This window comes from Pristiophorus japonicus, chromosome 1, assembly GCF_044704955.1.
Source record: "Pristiophorus japonicus isolate sPriJap1 chromosome 1, sPriJap1.hap1, whole genome shotgun sequence".
Lineage (NCBI taxonomy): Eukaryota > Metazoa > Chordata > Chondrichthyes > Pristiophoridae > Pristiophorus > Pristiophorus japonicus.
Window position 1 is genome coordinate 432,718,644 of NC_091977.1, and position 20,756 is coordinate 432,739,399.

At 41.8% G+C, this 20,756-nt stretch overlaps 1 protein-coding gene across 1 annotated transcript in view; it reads left to right on the plus strand.

Moving 5' to 3' along the window:
• The first annotated feature begins 768 nt into the window (after positions 1 to 768).
• klhl14 (kelch-like family member 14) overlaps positions 769 to 20,756 on the plus strand; it is a 238,511-nt gene continuing 218,523 nt past the window's right edge. The window contains exons 1-2 of the mRNA XM_070875956.1: positions 769 to 1,619; positions 16,846 to 16,967. Of these exons, the coding sequence (XP_070732057.1) occupies positions 769 to 1,619; positions 16,846 to 16,967 (973 nt within the window). The remainder of the gene's footprint in view (positions 1,620 to 16,845; positions 16,968 to 20,756) is intronic.

Here is a 20,756-nt window from a genome sequence, read left to right on the forward strand (position 1 = left end):
AGTGGACGCGAGTTCGCAGCCCAGTGTATACAGGTAAGTTTGTGGCCTGTCTGCGTTGGTGACGAGTGGGAAACACTGGGGAAATGAGGCTGTGACAGGTGCCTTGGTGAATAAACAGCTATGTGAAAATCCATGGGCAGGAGCTTGATCAGACAAGGGGCTACTGCTAAATTTGAAAAGGAGATCCGTGCATGTAGCAAACACCATGGAAGCTCGGTAGCTTTACTTAGTAAGGCGCTGCTTCCGATTTTTGAAGTTTATTTCTGTTAAGAACCTGAGCCCTGACGTCGGTTATTACACCCACTTATACCAAACAACTGTACGGGTCTTTATGTATTAACTGGTCGTTTTTTTAAACATCATTAGGTAACATGAAACTTTAACTATTTAATTTGTGGTCCCTTCGAACAGAAAAATCAACCTTGAATGCAAACGGCACTGATATGTATACCTGATATCTTTCGGTAATGTTTATTAGGGCACACATGCAGGGGTGACTTACATTCGCCTTAACAATATGCTGCTTAAAATGTGTAGTCTGAGCAAATAAAAGGTAACATTAGTGTAGGGGTTTAACCCATAGAGCGATTTCCCATACAACAACCGCCTTTTGTAACAAAAACAAAACATTTTTTTTCTCTTTAATGGAGCGTTGGTCTGAGAAATCTCGCTTTACTTACATGGGCATGTTTGTCACGGGGAAATAATGTTATGAATCTGACTCTGTGAAATGTGTGCCCTTTCAGGAGGTGTCCAAAGTTAGATACCATGTCAAGATCTGGTGACAGGACATCCACCTTCGACCCTACACACAGTGATAACCTTCTCCATGGCCTCAACCTGCTGTGGAGGAAGCAGCTTTTCTGTGATGTGACTCTGACAGCCCAAAGCCAGCAGTTCCATTGCCACAAAGCAGTGCTGGCTTCCTGCTCCCAGTATTTCCGATCGCTTTTCTCTAACAACCAGAGCAAAGAGAGCGCTGACGAACCGGGGAATCGGACCCCTTCTTCCCCGGCCGAGGACATCTCCAGGTCCATCAATAACATCGTCCTGCAGGGCTGCTCGGCCACCGGGGTATGCCTGGTCTTGGAGTACATCTACACAGCCAACATGACACTGTCTCTGGATACGGTGGAGGACGTGCTCTCGGTCAGCAAGATCCTCCACATCCCTCCCGTCACTAAACTCTGCGTCCAGTTCCTCAACGACCAGATATCTATGCAGAACTACAAGCAGATCTGCCAGATCGCCGCCATCCACGGGCTGGACGAGACCAAGAAGCTGGCCAACAAGTACTTCGTGGAGGACATCCTGCTGCTCAATTTTGAAGAGGTGTGCGCCATGATGGACTCGATGCCGCCACCTGTGGAGTCGGAGCTGGCTCTCTTTCAGATGTCCGTGCTCTGGCTCGAACACGACCGGGAGACTCGCATGCAATACGCCCCGGACCTGATGAAGCGGCTCCGCTTCGCCCTCATCCCCGCCACCGAGCTGGTGGAGAGGGTGCAGTCGGTTGATTTCATGCGAACCGATCCCGTCTGCCAGAAGCTCCTGCTGGATGCCATGAACTACCACCTCATGCCCTTCAGGCAGCACTGCCGGCAGAGCATGGCCAGCAGGTGAGAGCAGCATGCTTTTATTCACTCAATGTGGGGCCAAGAGCCTGCACAGCAACCCTCCCAAAAGGGGGGCATTTGTTTGATTTTCTGATGGATTTTCGTTGTTTTTATCTCAGGTTATCTGGAAAGGAAATGGCTAGAATAAAAGCAAGCTAATGTTTTGATGTTAATATTTGTAAGACAAAAACATGGTCTAGTTCAATAACGATGCAGCTAGACTCGGAAAACGTCACTAATCACGCCCATAAGTTGACTTCAAGAGAAAGATCAACTCACAAATGAACTTCCTTCTTATAACAGGTCAATCCGAATCTTCAGCTAGAAGTAGAAGAGACAGAGAATATGTTAAATATATTCAACAAGTAATCCATTCCTGTAACACCCCCTCCTCGCACACACCTCCCCAACACACATTCTCCAGTGAGGTGGTTGTAGGTAAATTATGGTGGCTGTGGGATAAGTTTAATATTTTTGATTGAGCTATCAAAAGGCAGACTGGGGCCCAGCATGAAGGATTCACCAACCCCACATCAAAAAATATATCTGGGGAAATGTTTAGGCCCCTTGCTCTACATTTCCTAACCTGGAGGCATTTACTTCATTTATCCTTTCTCAGAGTAGTTTAATTTCATGGTCCTATGTCCATATTTCTTTTTTTTACACAGACCTGTGATTGGGCCCATGAATAAATAACATTTGTGTGTTTTCAATAATCAACTCTTTATACGTATGTGTATATATATAATTTTCATCATATGTTTAGAGTCTGGCTGCGTTGACGGAACTCCGCCCTGTTTCAAGTAGCTCTTGAGATCCATACGTTCAATGGATTTTGGAGCTCTGATCATGGTGCAAATGATTTGAAATAGTTTAGGCTGTAATGAAAGGCAATTTGTGCTACAGCTTTTAGCAAATTACAAATCAAGTGCTAAAATACACCCTACTGTACTAAAATATGGAATAGACACCTAGCTACACTAATTGGCAGTGTTAGATCAGGGGTTGTGGTTGGGTTTGGAGCTTCTTTCCTATGTTCAGTTGTTTTCTGTGACTCAGCATCACAGCATCAGGTCTGAGGCAGAACAATGAAAGCTTCTGAGGTTCAATCATAATCCTCCTGTATTATATACAGTGTGTGATGTATTTCCTAATAATGCATTGCCGAAAGAAACCTGATAACAGTATAATCTGACACATGAGCTGAAGGCACACAATATCATGTGACACTACAAATCTTTAAGTCCTACATCATTATCAGTATTTGCTTTTCACCATACAGCATTCTGCTGCTACTGCACTGACAACATACATAGTATATCTATTAAAATAATTAAAAACACTAAAAATAAGATAAACCATATCCAAAAAGAATAACATGTTTCTGACAGAAAACTATTTTTTCTGATATTCATTATTTGCTTGAGCTTTATAATAGTTTGTGACTTTACGATTGTGACTTATTGCAAAAATCTAATATCCTTTATTTATCCGTGCTATATAATTGCAATCAGACAACAACAGTTACAACAAGATTCACCATATTATTAGTAAGAGTATTCCATGAGGGGAGGTGATGGCAGACTGTGCTCAAAGCATTTACGTGACATAATCCAGTCTTGAATATAACCTTCAGACTTCACACACACAGTCTCCTATTCATTAATAACTCATTTAAAAAATTATTTTGTCTTGCACCATGACTCGGAAAGTAAGAAATAATTTCCACCATTTTGAAACCAATATGTGATATGAATTCATAGATCACGGTAAAATCAAAGTCAGTAATGTGATTGACTAACAGATTGCTGTAATAGTGTAGAATCTTTCATCCTCACCACTATTTAACTGTTGCACCTGGTTCTATGGTAATTGGCATTCAGCCCACTAAGTATCATAGAATCAGTTTTAATTTTTAAGTATTTTGAAAAAAACTTTAAATGGCAATGAAACAAAGATACATTGGGTGTGTTAATGCTGTCTTTCAAATGTAACATTGAAGAAATAGCAGCATAGAAGTGCAGCTCGTGTGAGCAGCATGTTGGAGCACAAAAGTGCTGTGGTATGTGGGTTTGCACTTGCAATCTTCCACATGCTGAGTCCCTATTCTGAGCTATGTTGCTGTGAGAGGCACAGAATGGAGGGTAGCTACCAAAGGGAAGGAGGGGAAATCAGAGAGTCATCTCCAAACCATTGCCTTGCAGTTCCCAGTGGCCTGTTTTTCATTCATACAGACCTGGGAGCAGGTCAGCAGCTGTGCTCTCAACCACAGACGATGCATGTCACAGAGAGGTCAGGAGAATGGGCAAGGAGGAAAATACCTTACAAAAGCTTCATCATTAAAATAAAAGCGATTTGGTAACAATAATCACTATGGTAACCCTTTTTGTCTCCCAAGTGTACACATGCCTGCTAGTTCATTATTATCTAATTGCATGGGTGATAGTGTTATTTTCAGTATTCTCAATACTGTGATAACTACCTGCAGTGATGCTAAAACATGATTTTCCCACAGGTAGTTATCCCACAACTGGCAGCATTGTGTGGCACATTGTAGAACAGATTCTAACAGTCCTGCTGTATTGTTAGCAATTTTACTGAACCAATATGATATTTTTTTTCTAAATACTGAAAAGAGCATGATATGTCAATCCACCTATGGAAATAAGAAAAAGAAAGAACAAACAGGAACTATGTATTAGAAAGACTATCACCTTCTGGAAGGCACATTCCTTGGTTTAATTCAGGCAGGGAAGTGGAGCTGAGTCCATGATCAGATCAGCCATGATCTTATTGAATGGCGGAGAGGCTCGAGAGGCCAAATGGCCTATTCCTGCTCCTATTTCTATGTTCTTATGTTCTTATGTTGAATTGACTTTTGTGCCACAAAAACATAACTCACTTATCCTTGCATCTTTAGTGAGGCATTTCCTTTTCATATTCATAGATTAATACCAGTAATGCATTGTCAGGGTTGTGAGATTTTATTATTTGAGGCAGTGTATAATGGAGCATTTTGAACATATCTCTGGTGAGATCACATTTTTCATTGGAATTAACTTTTTCTCATGCAAAATTGAGCTGATTTTATCAGGGTTTAATTGAAAGATTAACAATAAATGCCTAAACATGTATGGTATGTTGTATTGAATTTTAAGACATTTATGCTGTTTAAGTGGGCACAGTTTGGGTAATATGTTCAAGTAAAGACAAAAATTGCTTTAATCTTTAGTAATAAAAGCTTAGAAAAGTTACTTAATTTTTGATGTACCCAAGAGAATGGGTGTGTTTTCAGTCATTCAATGGCCAAGTCTTCAGAAAGCTGTTTTCTATGTTGGTTGTGACCGCAACACTAAACTTAAAGTAACTTTCCTTACCTTGAAGCTGTGCAGTTGTGTGATGTTGGACAAATATGAAAATGCATAGTCATGACAGTGAATGGAGAACTAGTTCCTGCTGCCTGCAGACTGAACACAGACATGTTTATGCCATTTGTAGTTTGCACCATATTTGCTTCCTTGTTCCAATTTCTTTCTTTCTCAAGTGCTAAGACTAGAGGGAGATGCAAAAGTGTTTGAATAGAATGGATACACATCTGATCTAGGAATGTTCTGAATACCTGCCGCAGTACTTTTGGATACACAGCACAAAGGTCACTGACTGTGACTTTTGAGATTTAACCAGCCTTTTTTTACATAAAAAAACATGAAGCCTTGTTCATGTGGCCTTAAGGACCCTGTACTGGACTGGAATTTGTTTTGTAATACAGTTAAGCTCTTTCAGCTCACATTATCAAGAAAATTTAAACTTCATTATTCCCTAAAATCTCCTTAAAATAGTGAGCGTGGAAACAATGGCTCTGTCGTATAATCTTCAACCATTACATTTCTCCCAGAAGTATTAAGTCTGACCTACCTTTGCTGATTTAGACAGGGAACACCTCTAGCCTTGCCAAACAGTGGTTTCAACAGCGAGCAAGATCATTTCGAAAGCTCTGTCAGACTATAATTCAAAGCACTATTAATTCTAACCATGACAATTAGCTGTCATTGCTGATTGTGAATGGTAAAGTCTCTGTTAGCCACTTTGTCACACACGCAACTTAAAGAGAAGCAGTTTGAGAACTGAGGGTCCAGATAAGAAATAAAAATGATTGTATCCTTCTGTTCTATAACCAGTTTAGACTTGTAATATAGCAACATTCCAATTTTAAATGACAATCACTTGCACTCTATTTAAAGGATGATTTTAAATAAATCAGTAGATTAATTAGTACCAGGCTGGAGTCTAATAAATATTTTGTGTAATTCTAGGGCAGTGTTACTCAATAACTTTGTGTCAAAAACCACAGTTGCAAGCAGTGTCTTGCTTGAGTGGCACTCTCACAAATGGTTAACACATTGCATCACAGAGTGATGGGACATGAGTTTTGTCTGCAAACCCCTTTCAGTCAGGCCCTGAGTTTAACCATGAAGAAGTTGTTGAGTGAAGGTGAAGCATTTATCAATAGGGTGGAGAAAAAATAATGAGGGTAGCCTCCTAGTACTAGCTACAGAGAGGAAGTGGCAAAAGCCTGGGAGTATCCTCAGCTATAAAGAACATAAACATAAGAAATAGGAACAGGAGTAGGCCATATGGCCCCTCGAGCCTGCTCTGCCATTCAATAAGATCATGGCTGATCTGATCATCGACTCAGCTCCACTTCTCCGCCCGCTCCCCATAACCCCTTATCCCCTTATCACTCAAGAAACTGTCTATTTCTGTCTTAAATTTATTCAATCTTCCAGCTTCAACAGCCCTCTGAGGCAGAAAATTCCACAGATTTACAACCCTCTGAGAGAAGAAATTCCTCTTCATCTCTGTTTTAAATGGGCGGCCCCTTATTCTGCCCTGTAGTTCTAGTCTCCCCCATCAGTGGAAACATCCTCTCTGCATCCACCTTGTCAAGCCCCCTCATAATCTTATACGTTTCGATAAGATCACCTCTCATTCTTCTGAACTCCACTGAGTAGAGGCCCAACCTACTCAACCTTTCCTCATAAGTCGACCCCCTCATCCCCGGAATCAACCTAGTGTACCTTTTCTAAACTGCCTCCAAAGCAAATATATCCTTTCGTAAATATGGAAACCAAAATTGCACACAGTATTCCAGGTGTGGCCTCACCAATACCTTGTACAGCTGTAGCAAGACTTCCCTGCTTTTATACTCCATCCCCTTTGCAATAAAGGCCAAGATACCATTGGACTTCCTGACCACTTGCTGTACCTGCATACTATCCTTTTGTGTTTCATGCACAAGTACCCCCAGGTCCCGCTGTACTGCGGCACTTTGCAATCTTTCTCCATTTAAATAACAACTTGCCCTTTGATTTTTTTCCGCCAAAGTGCATGACGTCACACTTTCCAACACTATACTCCATCTGCCAAATTTTTGCCCACTCACTTAGCCTGTCTGCAGATTTTTTGTGTCCTCCTCACACATTGCTTTTCCTCCCATCTTTGTATCGACAGCAAACTTGGCTACATTACACTCAGTCCCTTCTTCCAAGTCGTTAATATAGATTGTAAATAGTTGGGGTCCCAGCACTGATCCCTGCAGCACCCCACTAGTTACTGGTTGCCAACCAGACAATGAACCATTTATCCCGACTCTTTGTCTTCTGTTAGTTAGCCAATCCTCTATCCTTTTATGTGACACTTTGTCAGATGCCTTCTGGAAGTCCAAATACACCACATCCACTGGTTCCCCATTATCCACCCTGTTTGTTACATCCTCAAAGAACTCCAGCAAATTTGTCAAACGTGACTTCCCCTTCATAAATCCATGCTGACTCTGTCTGACCAAATTTTGCTTATCCAAAATTTGCTACTGCTTCTTTAATAATGGACTCCAACATTTTCCCAACCACAGATATTAGGCTAACTGGTCTATAGTTTCCTGCTTTTTGTCTGCAAGGCAGCGAGAGGGTACAGAGAAGGAAAACAAATTAATGGTGAAGGGAGGGAAGAAAATACTATCTCTGCCTCTCTGCCTCAATGCTGTCTGTGTTTCTTCTTCCTTACCAAAAAGCACTTTCCCTCTTGCTGCTCTCTTTCCTTCTTTATTTCTCTCTTTATTTCTATTTTATTTTTCTCTTTCTGCCTGATCATGACTTGCCCAGCTGTGGCCATTGCTGATGCCAGACTTCAGCTCTGCTTCCATTCCTCCCTCATTCTCTAGTGAAAGAAAGCATGAGAATGCTATTAGGAGGCACTGCTACCTCATCATCATTGCATAAATGAAATGGCTCTATCAAAACTAAAGGTCCTAGCATTCATTACTCCTTGGATGCTGGGGGTAACCCTCACTCCGAATATAATTCTCTTATTTTCTATCACTGGAGAGTGAGAAAGGAAAGGGAACAGGGTTGAATCCTAATATCAGAAATCCTGAAGATATGGGTGTGCTGAGAACAGAGTCAGAGAGACACATGGAGCAGCAGATCTGCTGAGGGTAGTAAGTGAGGAAGCGGTGGATTACAAGAGAACAACAAGACATAGTAATAAGATTGATGCTTTAAAGTACACAAGGTCACAAGGTCCTTTAAAGGGCTGAGGAAAATCAATCAATTTTCATTAGAAAAAGGAAGATTAAGAAGAGGATGGTAACAAGTTTTTAAGATAAGGAGTACTAAGATAAAGAATGACTAAGAAAGCAATAATGAAAGGAAAGCTAGATTACGAAAGTAAACTTGCGCAAAACATAAAAACAGATAGTAAAAGCTTTTACCGATATATAAAACAGAAAAGAGTGACTAAAGTAAATGTTGGTCCCTTAGAAGATGAGAAGGGGGATTTAATAATAGGAAATGTGGAAATGGCTGAGACCTTAAATAATAATTTTGCTTCGGTCTTCACAGTTGAAGACACAAAAACCATGCCAAAAATTGCTGGTCACGGGAATGTGGGAAGGGAGGACCTTGAGACAATCACGATCATTAGGGGGTTAATGCTGGACAGGCTAATGGGACTCAAGGTAGACAAGTCCCCTGGTCCTGATGAAATGCATCCCAGGGTATTAAAAGAGATGGCGGAAGTTATAGCAGATGCATTCGTTATAATCTACCAAAATTCTCTGGACTCTGGGGAGGTACCAGCGGATTGGAAAGCAGCTAATGTAACGCCTCTGTTTAAAAAAGGGGGCAGACAAAAGGCAGGAAACTATAGGCCGGTTAGTTTAACATCTGTAGTGGGGAAAATGCTTGAAGATATCATTAAGGAAGAAATAGCGGGATATCTAGATAGGAACAGTGCAATCAAGCAGACGCAACATGGATTCATGAAGGGGAAATCATGTTTAACTAATTTACTGGAATTCTTTGAGGATATAACGAGCATAGTGGATACAGGTGTACTGATGGATGTGGTGTATTTAGATTTCCAAAAGGCATTCGATAAGGTGCCACACAAAAGGTTACTACAGAAGATAAAGGTACGCGGAGTCAGAGGAAATGTATTAGCATGGATCGAGAATTGGCTGGCTAACAGAAAACAGAGAGTCGGGATAAATGGGTCCTTTTCGGGTTGGAAATCGGTGGTTAGTGGTGTGCCACAGGGATCGGTGTTGGGACCGCAACTGTTTACAATATACATAGATGACCTGGAAGAGGAGACAGAGTGTAGTGTAACAAAATTAGCAGATGACACAAAGATTAGTGGGAAAGCGGGTTGTGTAGAGGACACAGAGAGGCTGCAAAGAGATTTAGATAGGTTAAGCAAATGGGCTAAGGTTTGGCAGATGGAATACAATGTCGGAAAATGTGAGGTCATCCACCTTGGAAAAAAAACAGTAAAAGGGAATATTATTTGAATGGGGAGAAATTACAACATGCTGCGGTGCAGAGGGACCTGGGGGTTCTTGTGCATGAATCCCAAAAAGTTAGTTTGCAGGTGCAGCAGGTAATCAGGAAGGCGAATAGAATGTTGGCCTTCATTGCGAGAGGGATGGAGTACAAAAGCAGGGAGGTCCTGCTGCAACCGAACAGGGTATTGGTGAGGCTGCACCTGGAGTGCTGCGTGCAGTTTTGGTCACCTTACTTAAGGAAGGATATACTAGCCTTGGAGGGGGTACAGAGATGATTCACTAGGCTGATTCCGGAGATGAGGAGGTTACCTTATGATGATAGATTGAGTAGACTGGGTCTTTACTCGTTGGAGTTCAGAAGGATGAGGGGTGATCTTATAGAAACATTTAAAATAATGAAAGGGATAGACAAGATAGAGGCAGAGAGGTTGTTTCCACTGGTCGGGGAGACTAGAACTCGGGGGCATAGACTCAAAATACGGAGGAGCCAATTTAAAACCGAATTGAGAAGGAATTTCTTCTCCCAGAGGGTTGTGAATCTGTGGAATTCTCTGCCCAAGGAAGCAGTTGAGGCTAGCTCATTGAATGTATTCAAATCACAGATAGATAGATTTTTAACCAAGAAGGGAATTAAGGGTTATGGGGAGCGGGCGGGTAAGTGGAGCTAAGTCCACGGCCAGATTAGCCATGATCTTTTTGAATGGCGGAGCAGGCTCGAGGGACTAGATGGCCTACTCCTGCTCCTAATTCTTATGTTCTTATGTTCGAAGTATCAGTAAGGTGGATATAAACAGATATTTTGTATAAAACCAGAATAGAAGAACAAGAGGCTGTGATTTTAACCTCATATAAGAATGATTCTGTCCTTTGGTACTCTCAGTGGCAAGCAGTGCTTGCAATGATTGCATCTCAGGAAATCCGTAGTCTGCGATTTACTGAGAGGAAGGCCACAGGCTGAGTGCCCATGATTTCCTAGGATGCGCCCCCTGCAAAGCTACCACTTGCTGGGAGTGCTGGATTGCAAAATCACCCCTAAACATATTTAAGCTAAGGAACATTAATCATGCTCAGAGTAATTGACTTTTGAAATAAACTGTCACAGATACATTCAAAAGGGAACAGGATTGATTTCTGATTCAGTAGGTAGCAGAGGGAATGGGTATGGGCTGGATTGAGGCCTGAAGCAGAACCTAAAAATACAATGTTTGATGAGCTGATCGGCCTCTTGTTTCTGAATTCATATCTTTGAGTAATTAATATGTTTTTCATATCCTCAATCTCCATTTCAAATTGATTTAAAATTCTTAATCTTTTAGTTTAATATAGACTAGCTGTTCAACTGTTTCTCTGTGAGCATACTATTGATTAAACTCATTATTTTTAAATTTTTCAAAGCATTTTGCATCCCTTTTTTCTCTATCCCCTTCATACCTATCACCATTCCACAACAAATTCAGGCTTCTGAAGAGTTGCACATGAATGATCCATCCTTCCGATTCCTTCCCTCTATGAGGAGAAATATTTGATCTCTGCTCAGTGTCTCCTCTTGATGACGTGGCTAAAAAGTGGAAACATTCCACACTGAGAATGGCAGAGGTGCAAACCCACATGGAAATGTGCTACATAAGAACATAAGAAATAGAAGCAGGAGTTGGCCATTTGGCTCCTCAAGCCTGCTCCGCCATTCAATAAGATCATAGCTGATCTGATCTTGGGCTCAGCTCCACTTCCCTGTCCGCTCCCCATAATCCTTTACTCCCTTATCGCTCAAAAATCTGTTTATCTCCATTTTAAATATATTCAATGACCCAGCCTCCACATATCACTGGGGCAGAGAATTCCTCAGATTTAAAACCCTCTGAGAGAAAAATTCCTTCTCATCTCAGTTTTAAATGGGTGACCCTTTATTCTGTGACTATGCCCCCTCGTTCTAGAGTACCCCATGAGTGGTAACATCCTCCCTGCATCTACCTTGTCAAGCCCCCTTCTGAACTCCATGAGTACAGGCCCAACCTGCTCAACCTTTCTTTATAAGTCAACCCCTTCATCTCATGAATCAACCAAGTGAACCTTCTCTGAACAGCCTCCAATGCAAGTATGTCCCTCCTTAAATAAGGACACCAAAACTGTATGCACTACTCCAGGTGTGGCCTCAGCAATACCCTGTAAGTTGTAGCAGGACTTCTCTGCATTTATACTCCATCCCCCTTGCAATAAAGACCAATATTCCATTTGCCTTCCTGATTACTTGCTGTACCTGCATACTAACTTTTTGTGTTTCATGCACAAGGACCCCCAGTTCCCTCTGTACTACAGCATTGTGTAATTTTTCTCCATTTAAATAATAATTTGCTTTTTCATTTTTTCTACCAAAGTGGATAACCTCACACTTTTCCCACATTATACTCCATCTACCAAATTTTTGCCTACTCATTTAGCCTGTCTAGATCCCTTTGCAGATGTTTTGTGTCCTCCTCACATCTTACTTTTCCACCCATCTTTGTATCATCAGCAAACTTGGCTACATTACACTCGGTCCCTTCATCCAAATCATTGTAAATAGCTGGGGCCCCAGCACAACAGTAAATAGTTGAGGACCCAGTACATGTTGGAGCTTCACTGCATTACTGCACTGCAGTTGACTTTTGCCTTAATGAAACAAGATCAATTACAATATGAAGAGTACTTAGGAGGACAAGGTAATTCTCCCCCACATTTTACTTTACAAAAGCGTAATAGCATCAAGGTATAAATGTACTATAGAGCAGAAAGATCTCATGATACAGCAGAGCAGAGTGTCGGTGCTAGATTTAGAAATTTCTGAGCGCTTAAGATGCACATCCTTCCCCCTGAAAACATTCATTTTGACATTTTTTTTGATGCACTTTGTGGTAATTTTGACTAGATTTATTTATATATACATAAATATATCGTGATCTGTATACCACTTCATATGACTTAAATTGGCATTAATATAAGAGAGCTGGGCAGGAGTATATGGCTCAGGCTGTAAATATATGATACACAGTGAAGTAGACAATTGGTAAACACTACAGGCACTCAAATACACCTGCTTACCAACAGATTCAAATTCAATTTTCTGGGTGGGGTAGCTGAATCTGATAGCAAAATTCGGACAAAGAAGTAAAAAATACACATGAGAAGCAGCAGTTGGCAATAAAGACAATTATTTTCTTCTGGAACAGGGCTGCTCATGCCGAGATCATCCCAAGGTATGAAACTTTAACAAAATGCTCATTAGAGACAATAAATTCCAACAAAAGTAAGCACCTGACTTATCTGATCAACTTTACTGTAACTTATCAAACATTACAACAACAGGGAGAAAAAGTTAATGTTTGGATTAGAGCGGGTGATTATGAGTCAGACTATGTAGCTAAAGACACTTGCCTCAATTCTACTCTTCATAGTTTCTTTCCAACAACAGGATCAAATTCTTTAATCTAACACTAATAATCTTGTTTTGATTACATTCATTTTTAAAGTTGAGGATTCTTATTGTTTCCTCTAGTAAATTACTGGAGCATACAGCATCGATGTGGCCTGAATATTATTAAATCAAAATCAAACTGTCAATTGAGTTAAAAATGAGTAAGACACATGTAGACACATTCCTCACATTCCTCCTAAATCAGCTATTGCAGAGTTTTGAGATCTAGGGACTGAAATTGTCCCTTTCTATAAGAGCCATGACCACCTCAGAGAGGCAGCCATTGGTTGGTAAGGACTCACCGCTTGGTCGGCACGGAAGGGCCACCATTTTGAAAATTGCCCTCCTTTATTTTTGGAGTGGTGTACGGGACTGCCCCAGCTGTCTTCCCGCCCCATCAGGTACACGCCGACCCCTTACTGACTGGCGGCGACCCCCTTTCCGCCCTGCATGGGAAATTGACCCGCGGGAAATTGCTCCGCGGGTGCGGATTGGCCACCGCTCGGTGCCACCAACAGCTTTCCCCGGCGGGAAGTTTCTTGTGTCTGGGCAGCACGTCCGCTCTTAACAGGAGGGTGCACTGCCGTGGCCGCCATTTTATTTTAATTGTCGGCTGACTGCCAGGCCTGCCCAACAATGGTGGCCATGGATTCAGCAGGCCGAAACTCTCCCTGGTGGCTCAGTGTTTGCCACTAAAGTGGTTGCAGAGTTCGCAGCGACCCTCCCCTTCAACTGAAGGGGAGGGTCGTTGTGACGCGTCAGTGCGACGCAGCAATCCGCGTCGCGCTGGCCTCATCAGCGACTCGCCGACGTCATCAGCGCGGTGCTGATGACTCGGAGTGTCGGCCGCCCACACGTCCATCTCACTGACAACCCCACATCCGCCCCGTTGAATTTCCCCAGATTGTCCCCCTCATACATTGGGACAGACAGAACACTTAAAAATCGGAAGATGCACCCCGTTTGGGGCAGAGGGCAATTCCGGCCCCCTAATGTGCTGTAGAATATCAACTGCCACATGTTGTATTCCCAATCTTGTCTATGCCTTCAAAAAGCACTGTGGAATGGTTTCCAGATGCTTCCCCACAGGGAGAGAGGGAGAATCAGAATCAATCTTTGTCTTAAGCCCAATTACTGACCTACTGCTTTCGTGAACTGCTACTTTCAGGGTGATACTGTGGCACGGTGCACCAGAATTATGGGCTCAATTTTCCTCAAAGCAGTTTTTGGCGTATTTGAAGAGTTCCGCCTGATTTTTTGGGGCCCAAGTACGGCAAAAAAAAAGGTTCTAAGCTTCCCCGTTGGATTTCTTCATTTTGGCGTGGCCTAACCCGACCTTTAGTTTTGGGGGTGGAGCCTTGATCTGCGCCAAAAAGATCAGGCAGCCATGGTAACCATGGACACAAAGCGAGCTGAGGCTGCAAAGTGAAGCATACAGCCAGCTCCCAGCACATTAAAATAATTGAAAAACACAGAACAGCAGCAACTTACCTCCAACCCCACCCGAAGGGCTTGCCGGTCCGATCCCATTCTCGGTCCCTGGACTCTCTTTCTCTCTCTCTCAACCAGGGACCGAGAATGGGACAGTACTGTGTGTGTGAACCGGGGATAGAGAATGGGACTGGACAGCCCTTCGGGCGGGGTTGGAGGTAAGTTGCTGCTATGTGTTTTTCAATTCTTTCAGTGTGTCCGGGCATCTGCTGCGCCGATTTCCTTACCTGCGCCGATTTCCTTAACTCTCCGGAAGGTTTTTCTGCAGAGGCCACATACACTGGCCTAAGCACAACTGGAGTAACTCTCAGCTATCCTTACATCCCTAAATGGCCACAATTGGTGTAGGTGGCTGGTTACCCTTTGGCTGAAAAAAAACCCTAAAAAAATTGTAACTAACTGAGTTACACTGGTGCAAATTGATTGGGGAAATTGTGGCTTTTTCAACTTAGGGCAAAAAGAGCAGTCTGCTCAAAAAAAAATGGCGCAAATCACTGGGGAAAATTGAGCCCCATATTTGCAGCACAAAATGAGGAGACAGTAACAGTTGTAGATTGTTCTTAAAATAATTGAAACCAAACTTGACAGAAACCTGCTTTGAAGTTTAGCAAAATTATCGATGACAAGTGTAGCAGAGTGCTCTGTGCTGGCTTTAATATTATTTCTTGAATTAAGCTTGTTCTGATAAGAAAATCAATTACAATGTTGCCCAGATTTGTACCATTGGCACTGCTACTGATAAACCTGCCATCAAATGCCAAAACAGATAAGATGTCACTTCATCTCATCTGATGTCAAGCATAATTCCTTAAAAAGTGAACTGGTAAATGTCTGCAGTGAGTTCATCTTCATGTTAACTAAACAAAAATATTGGTCAAAATAATTATTTAAAGAAGTGTAGTCAAGTAGCACACTGGTGTTCTGAAGTACTGAATGGTAGGATTTAGATGTGCACCCACAGTTCCCTACAACATGACATTACGTGCTAGAAGAAGGAAGGGACAATTGGAGGAATCTCTTAGGGTGACTGTTGTTTATTTCCTAATGCTTGGATCAAGAGTGGCAATGGAACAAGCCTGGGAGACACGAGCTATGATATAATGCATGATGTGAAAAGACTCAGAGCACAGGAAACAACTTATAGAGAAAAAATTATACGGGGTAGATCTTGACTTGTGTGATAGTGTTAAACAGGTGATAGCAAACGGCAGCCCATTTTACAACTCCCAATTTATTGACTTCAATGGAAATAAAAATTGGGAGAGATGTAAAATGGGCTTCTGACTCACTGTCACCCATTTTACACTTTCGCACAAAGTCAAATTCTACCCCATCGTGTGGTAATTTAAAGGGAGTGGAGTTCATGGAATTAAAACAATCTGAGCATTTATGTTAGTCAATGGAGTGATGCAATGGGTACAATTCAATATCATTACAACTAAGATAAGATACCTGGATTTGTAACCATCACTCGACAGCAGACTATACACCAACACATCCAAGTATACAGGCAGGTAGCAGTCCGGATGATATTTCACCCTGCTGGTATTCCCTTGCAGTTTTGAGACACATGGTATAGATTAAATCCAGACTCAGTATGATCCAAGGGTATAAATATCTCGTAGTCAAACTGCCAGTAAGTCTAAGGGAAGGAGCTGAAGGTGTGTACATGGCTCCAGTGTCTAAGACGATACATCTTTCACTACACTTGCATCTTTTGGACACCAAACTAAGTTGCCAGTATTTGCCAAAGGCAAGGCCAAGGAAGATGGTGAAATTGTGGCTTGAGTTCTGATATTGCTTTACCATTTATGAAAATTGATTCAAAGAATAAATGCTTCCATACTAAAAGTAATTGAAAACAGAATTTATTGCAAGAATTAGATTTTAACAATCCCTGATGACTCATTTGGTGAAGGCATGGGGTTGCTGAGCCAAACAGAACAGATGGCCACAGGTCAATTGTTGGTCTGTGCTGATAAAACATATCTTAGACAATGCTGCGTACAATTAGCACCAATATCATTGGGCATGTGGGGAGAAATCAGCCTAGGATTCCTGCTTCTGACCTTTCCAATGACCTCGACTAAAAGTATGTATGTAAAGGCATTGGTTGAGAACAGGGTTTCATACAATTGACTTGGCTGCAATACTCACTGTCATTGTTCACACATGAATAATGACTGCTTGGGGTATTTGAGGGTGGCTGTGGAACCATACGCTGTCATGAGTAGATGGGAAGGAAGAAAATTGGCAGAGAAAAAAGATTTTGGTGTCTTGTTTATAGTTTAAAAAATTCTGAATAGGCACACCACTCATAAACCAGACTGAGACCTTAGTAAGGGAGTAATTATTCAACAAAATGCACTCTGACATGCTTTACATGAGACATGCTCATTTTGCACAATAAAACATTTAAAATTTTCTTTGAATCCCCTTTCCAGGATTCGCTCCAGTAAGAAACTCTTGTTACTGGTTGGTGGATTGCCTCCAGGTCCGGATCGGCTTCCAAGCAACTTAGTTCAGTATTATGATGAAGAAAAGAAGACATGGAAAATCCTTACAAGTAGGTGTGGCCCAGAAAACATCTCCATTAATTTCTGAGTGTGGCTGATAGGAATGGTACATCATTGTCGAGTAGAGACTCTAATGCTGAAGTAAGGAATGATTGTGCTGTTAAAGGAATTGTCTCTCTGTCTTTCTCATTCATCCTTTCATCAAGTGACTTATAATACCATTGTGTTTGTTGTGCTGAGTAACGATATACAATCAATCCCATTTTTTACAGCGAGTTGATTTTTTTCCGAACAACCATTTGCTCTTTTCATGGATTCAAATTTGTGTTTTTTTTTTAAACTATTGTTGCTCATGACTGATTGATCTTGTCTGAAATATAACACAGCAGGAGTCCTTAAAGGAGAAGTCAGCCCTGCTTAAATGATGGTAAACTTCAATCATTCAATTATTCTGAAACACAGTTCGCTGCCAAGTGTTCTAAACAATGTGCTGCTGTGCTAGAGAAAAGCAGCAAATAACAGTGCACCTGGCAGCGGGGGGAGGGGCATACCTTCTCCATTCTCTGTATTCCGAGTAAAATTCCACAATAGCACTCTTGATTTTGTGATTTTACTTCTTAAATTGTAAAGAAAAAAGTATTAACATATTCGTTAAAAAGAAACAAAATACAGAATAAAGATGAAGGCATAATAATCATCAAAATTTCAAATGCATTCTAAACGTTTATTTGTCATAAACTACATTTCTTGCTCTTTTTCAGGTTCTTTAAATGCTTCAGTCATTTCTCCCTGGAGATTTGGCTCTGCCCTTTCATTTTCTCTGGATTTTTTTGTCAAACAGCCATTTTGAGAACTTATTCTGTTTCTGTTATCTTATAAAACAAATATTTGGCTAGAGAGTACTTTGGCTGTTATATCTCATCAGGACTATTCAGTGGTACACATGCAATCAAGGAGAAATGCTTTCCCGTAATATTAGTGAATCTGTTAGAGTAAAAAGCAAGTGAAGCGGAGAGAAGAGCCAAAGGATCTGGAATTAAAGTGAGGCCAAAAATGACCTGAAAAGGAGGAGAAAAAAAATAATTTTTCTTCGAATTTTCCCCCCATCTTTCTCGAAGGTGCTGTCTCTTTAAGGTACCACAGGTGCCAGAAGTACTCCAGCATCTCACCTAACCAACGATTATTCCTGTGCCTGCCTAGACAGTGATTCTCAGCAGACCGTACTATAGGGCGCTTCACAGCTAAGCTCAACCTGTGCTCAACCAATATCCATACACATAAACTTTCTAGTGCATGTAAAAAGTAAATTGGAATTGAAATTTTAATTAGCATAGCATTCAGTTATGTTAGTTATACTTTTTATTTCTTTCTTAAAAAAAAAGGAATGAAAACTTGTTTCGTAAAAATACAGCCTTTGTGGAATCTTGTGATTACTTTGGACTATGGTCCTTGTTGCACTGGGTAAAACTGAATCTGGGTAAGGTGTCCCAGGTACACCCCATAGGTTGATTGGCCTGGAATTTGCGGTCAGCAGTGAAGCGAAGACTTTCGCCGCTGACCCCGAAGTAAGTTTCGCACAAGGATCTCGCGATCCCTGTGTTGAGAACTTTAGGTTTTCCGACATTCAATTCAAATTAACAAAATATAGTGGGGAGCCCCTTGTTGTAACATTAGCAAGCTACCTAAGCAGCCAATCAAAACACAGAATTCCCCCAAAAAACGAACAAGGAAGTGAGTAAGCTCTTAAAATTTGAACTTAAAATTTGCATGTGCCAAATCCCAAAGTTATGGTCAGTTTCAAAGGCGGAATGACGGCGAACGCTGCCAGTTTGGCATCATCCCGACCGCAAATTCCAGGCCAATAATTTTGGCACATGGTCAATGAAACAATGCAGAGTACAGTGTCCATGAGTGAAACATAGGATCACCGTACTTTAGAAAGGATTGCGTTCTCCTTTGACAATCTGGTAAGCATTGCTTCTTGTGTAAACTCTTTGGTCGCGATTTTACAAACCTCGGCAACGTCGATGGCAGGTCCCAACCTCGCTGCTTTCTCAATCCCGACCTCTGAAATGATTTTCCCAAGATTGGGCTTATTAAGCCATCTTATTTTTTTGTCGAATGGTCGCCGCTTGCGAAATTCTCCTCGGTGGTTTTTCTGGCTGACCCCACTTCCGCCACGCTGCTGCCGAACCCTCCAAAACACGCAGCGCCGATCTCCCGCCCCGCTAGCAAAATTCAGGTGAAAACATCTGTGGCCGTCGTTGGGTGCCCCCAACAGTTTTTTCTGTCGGTGCACTGTGTTTGCAGTGTGTGCAAAATGGCGATGAGGCCGCCACTAAAGGGGAGGGCACACTGCCACGGCTGCCATCTTAGTTTTTTGGAGGGCTGGCTGCCAGGTCGGCCCGACCATTATGCCCCTGGGTTCGGCCGGGTCGCCAACAGGCAGCCTGGCACCCCCTCTTGGGTGCCAGGCCACTGGCCCAGCAGAAACCCTCCCTGGTGGTCCAGTGGACTTAACTAAAATAATCGCAGAGCTCGCAGAGGCTCTCCCCTTTAAGTGAAGGGGAAAGATGTGCTGACGCGCCAGTATGATGACAGGGGCGGAGAGTCCATCCCACCTCCAATTCCGCCACTCTTATGACCGATCTTCTGTTCTCCACTCCACTTCTTCCCCCATTATGACTGACTTCCTCCACGCTCCGCTCGAAAAAAGAGCTGAATTTTGCGCAAGAGGCCACCTCATCCACCATGGTGAAAACACAGGAAAGACGGTAGGTGCGACCCGTTTCCGGCGGAGGTGAATTTCTACCACGAGGTCCAAACTTCTACCATCCTTTTCATGTAGAAGTGTTTCCTAACTTCTTTCCTAAAAAGCCTGGCTCTAATTATTAGACTATGCCCCCTAGTCTTAAACTCCCCAACCAGAAGAAATAGTTCCTCTCTATCTACCTTATTTGTTCCCCTTAATATCTTGAAAACTTCAATCAAACCATCCCTTCACCTTCTAAACTCGATGGAATAGAACCCTAGTTTGTGTAATCTCTCCTTGTAATTTAACCCTTGGCAGCTATCATTCTGGCATATCTACGTTGCACTCCCTCCAAGGCCAATATATCCTTCCTAAGGTGTGGTGCCCAGAACTGCTCACAGTACTCCAGGTGTGGTCTAACCAGGGCTTTGTATATCTGTAGCATAACTTCCACCCCCTCGTATTCTAGTCCTCTAGATATAGAGTGAGCAAAAAGGAAACTTAAAAGCCAGCATCATACTGGACAGAGGACATTAAGAATAAGATACTGAGTTGAAGGAATAAAAATGAATAAATAAAATAAATAAAGTAAGAAAAACAACTGCAATAATAGAAAAATAGAACAACAAAAACAAAATGGTAAAAATAAATATTGCATGCAAGACTATAAAGTCAATACATTTTTTGCTCCAAGTCACTGATTCAGTCATTCCATTCATTTGTAATAAAATTGCATGTGCTAAGGTAACTCCTGCTAAATGCGAGTGCGTGTGGGTAAAATTGGCACTCCTTTATAAAGCTTCAAGTATAATACCAATTTAAGTCCATTATAGGAGATAAATTAAAATATGACTGGAAGGAGGCATTTAATGGAATATAAAAGCTTCCTGCTTTCATACAGCTTTGTTCATTTTAACCAGCTTTCTAGTTTTTGCAAGTACAGAAAAGTGACAATTTCTTATACAATACTGGAAAGGCATAGCTTGAGAAAACAAAGCAGCTCTTCATTTCAAATAAATATGTCTGTTGGATGACTTGGAAATTTCCACCAGGAAGAAAGCTTAAAATGCACTTGCAAGCAAAGTGC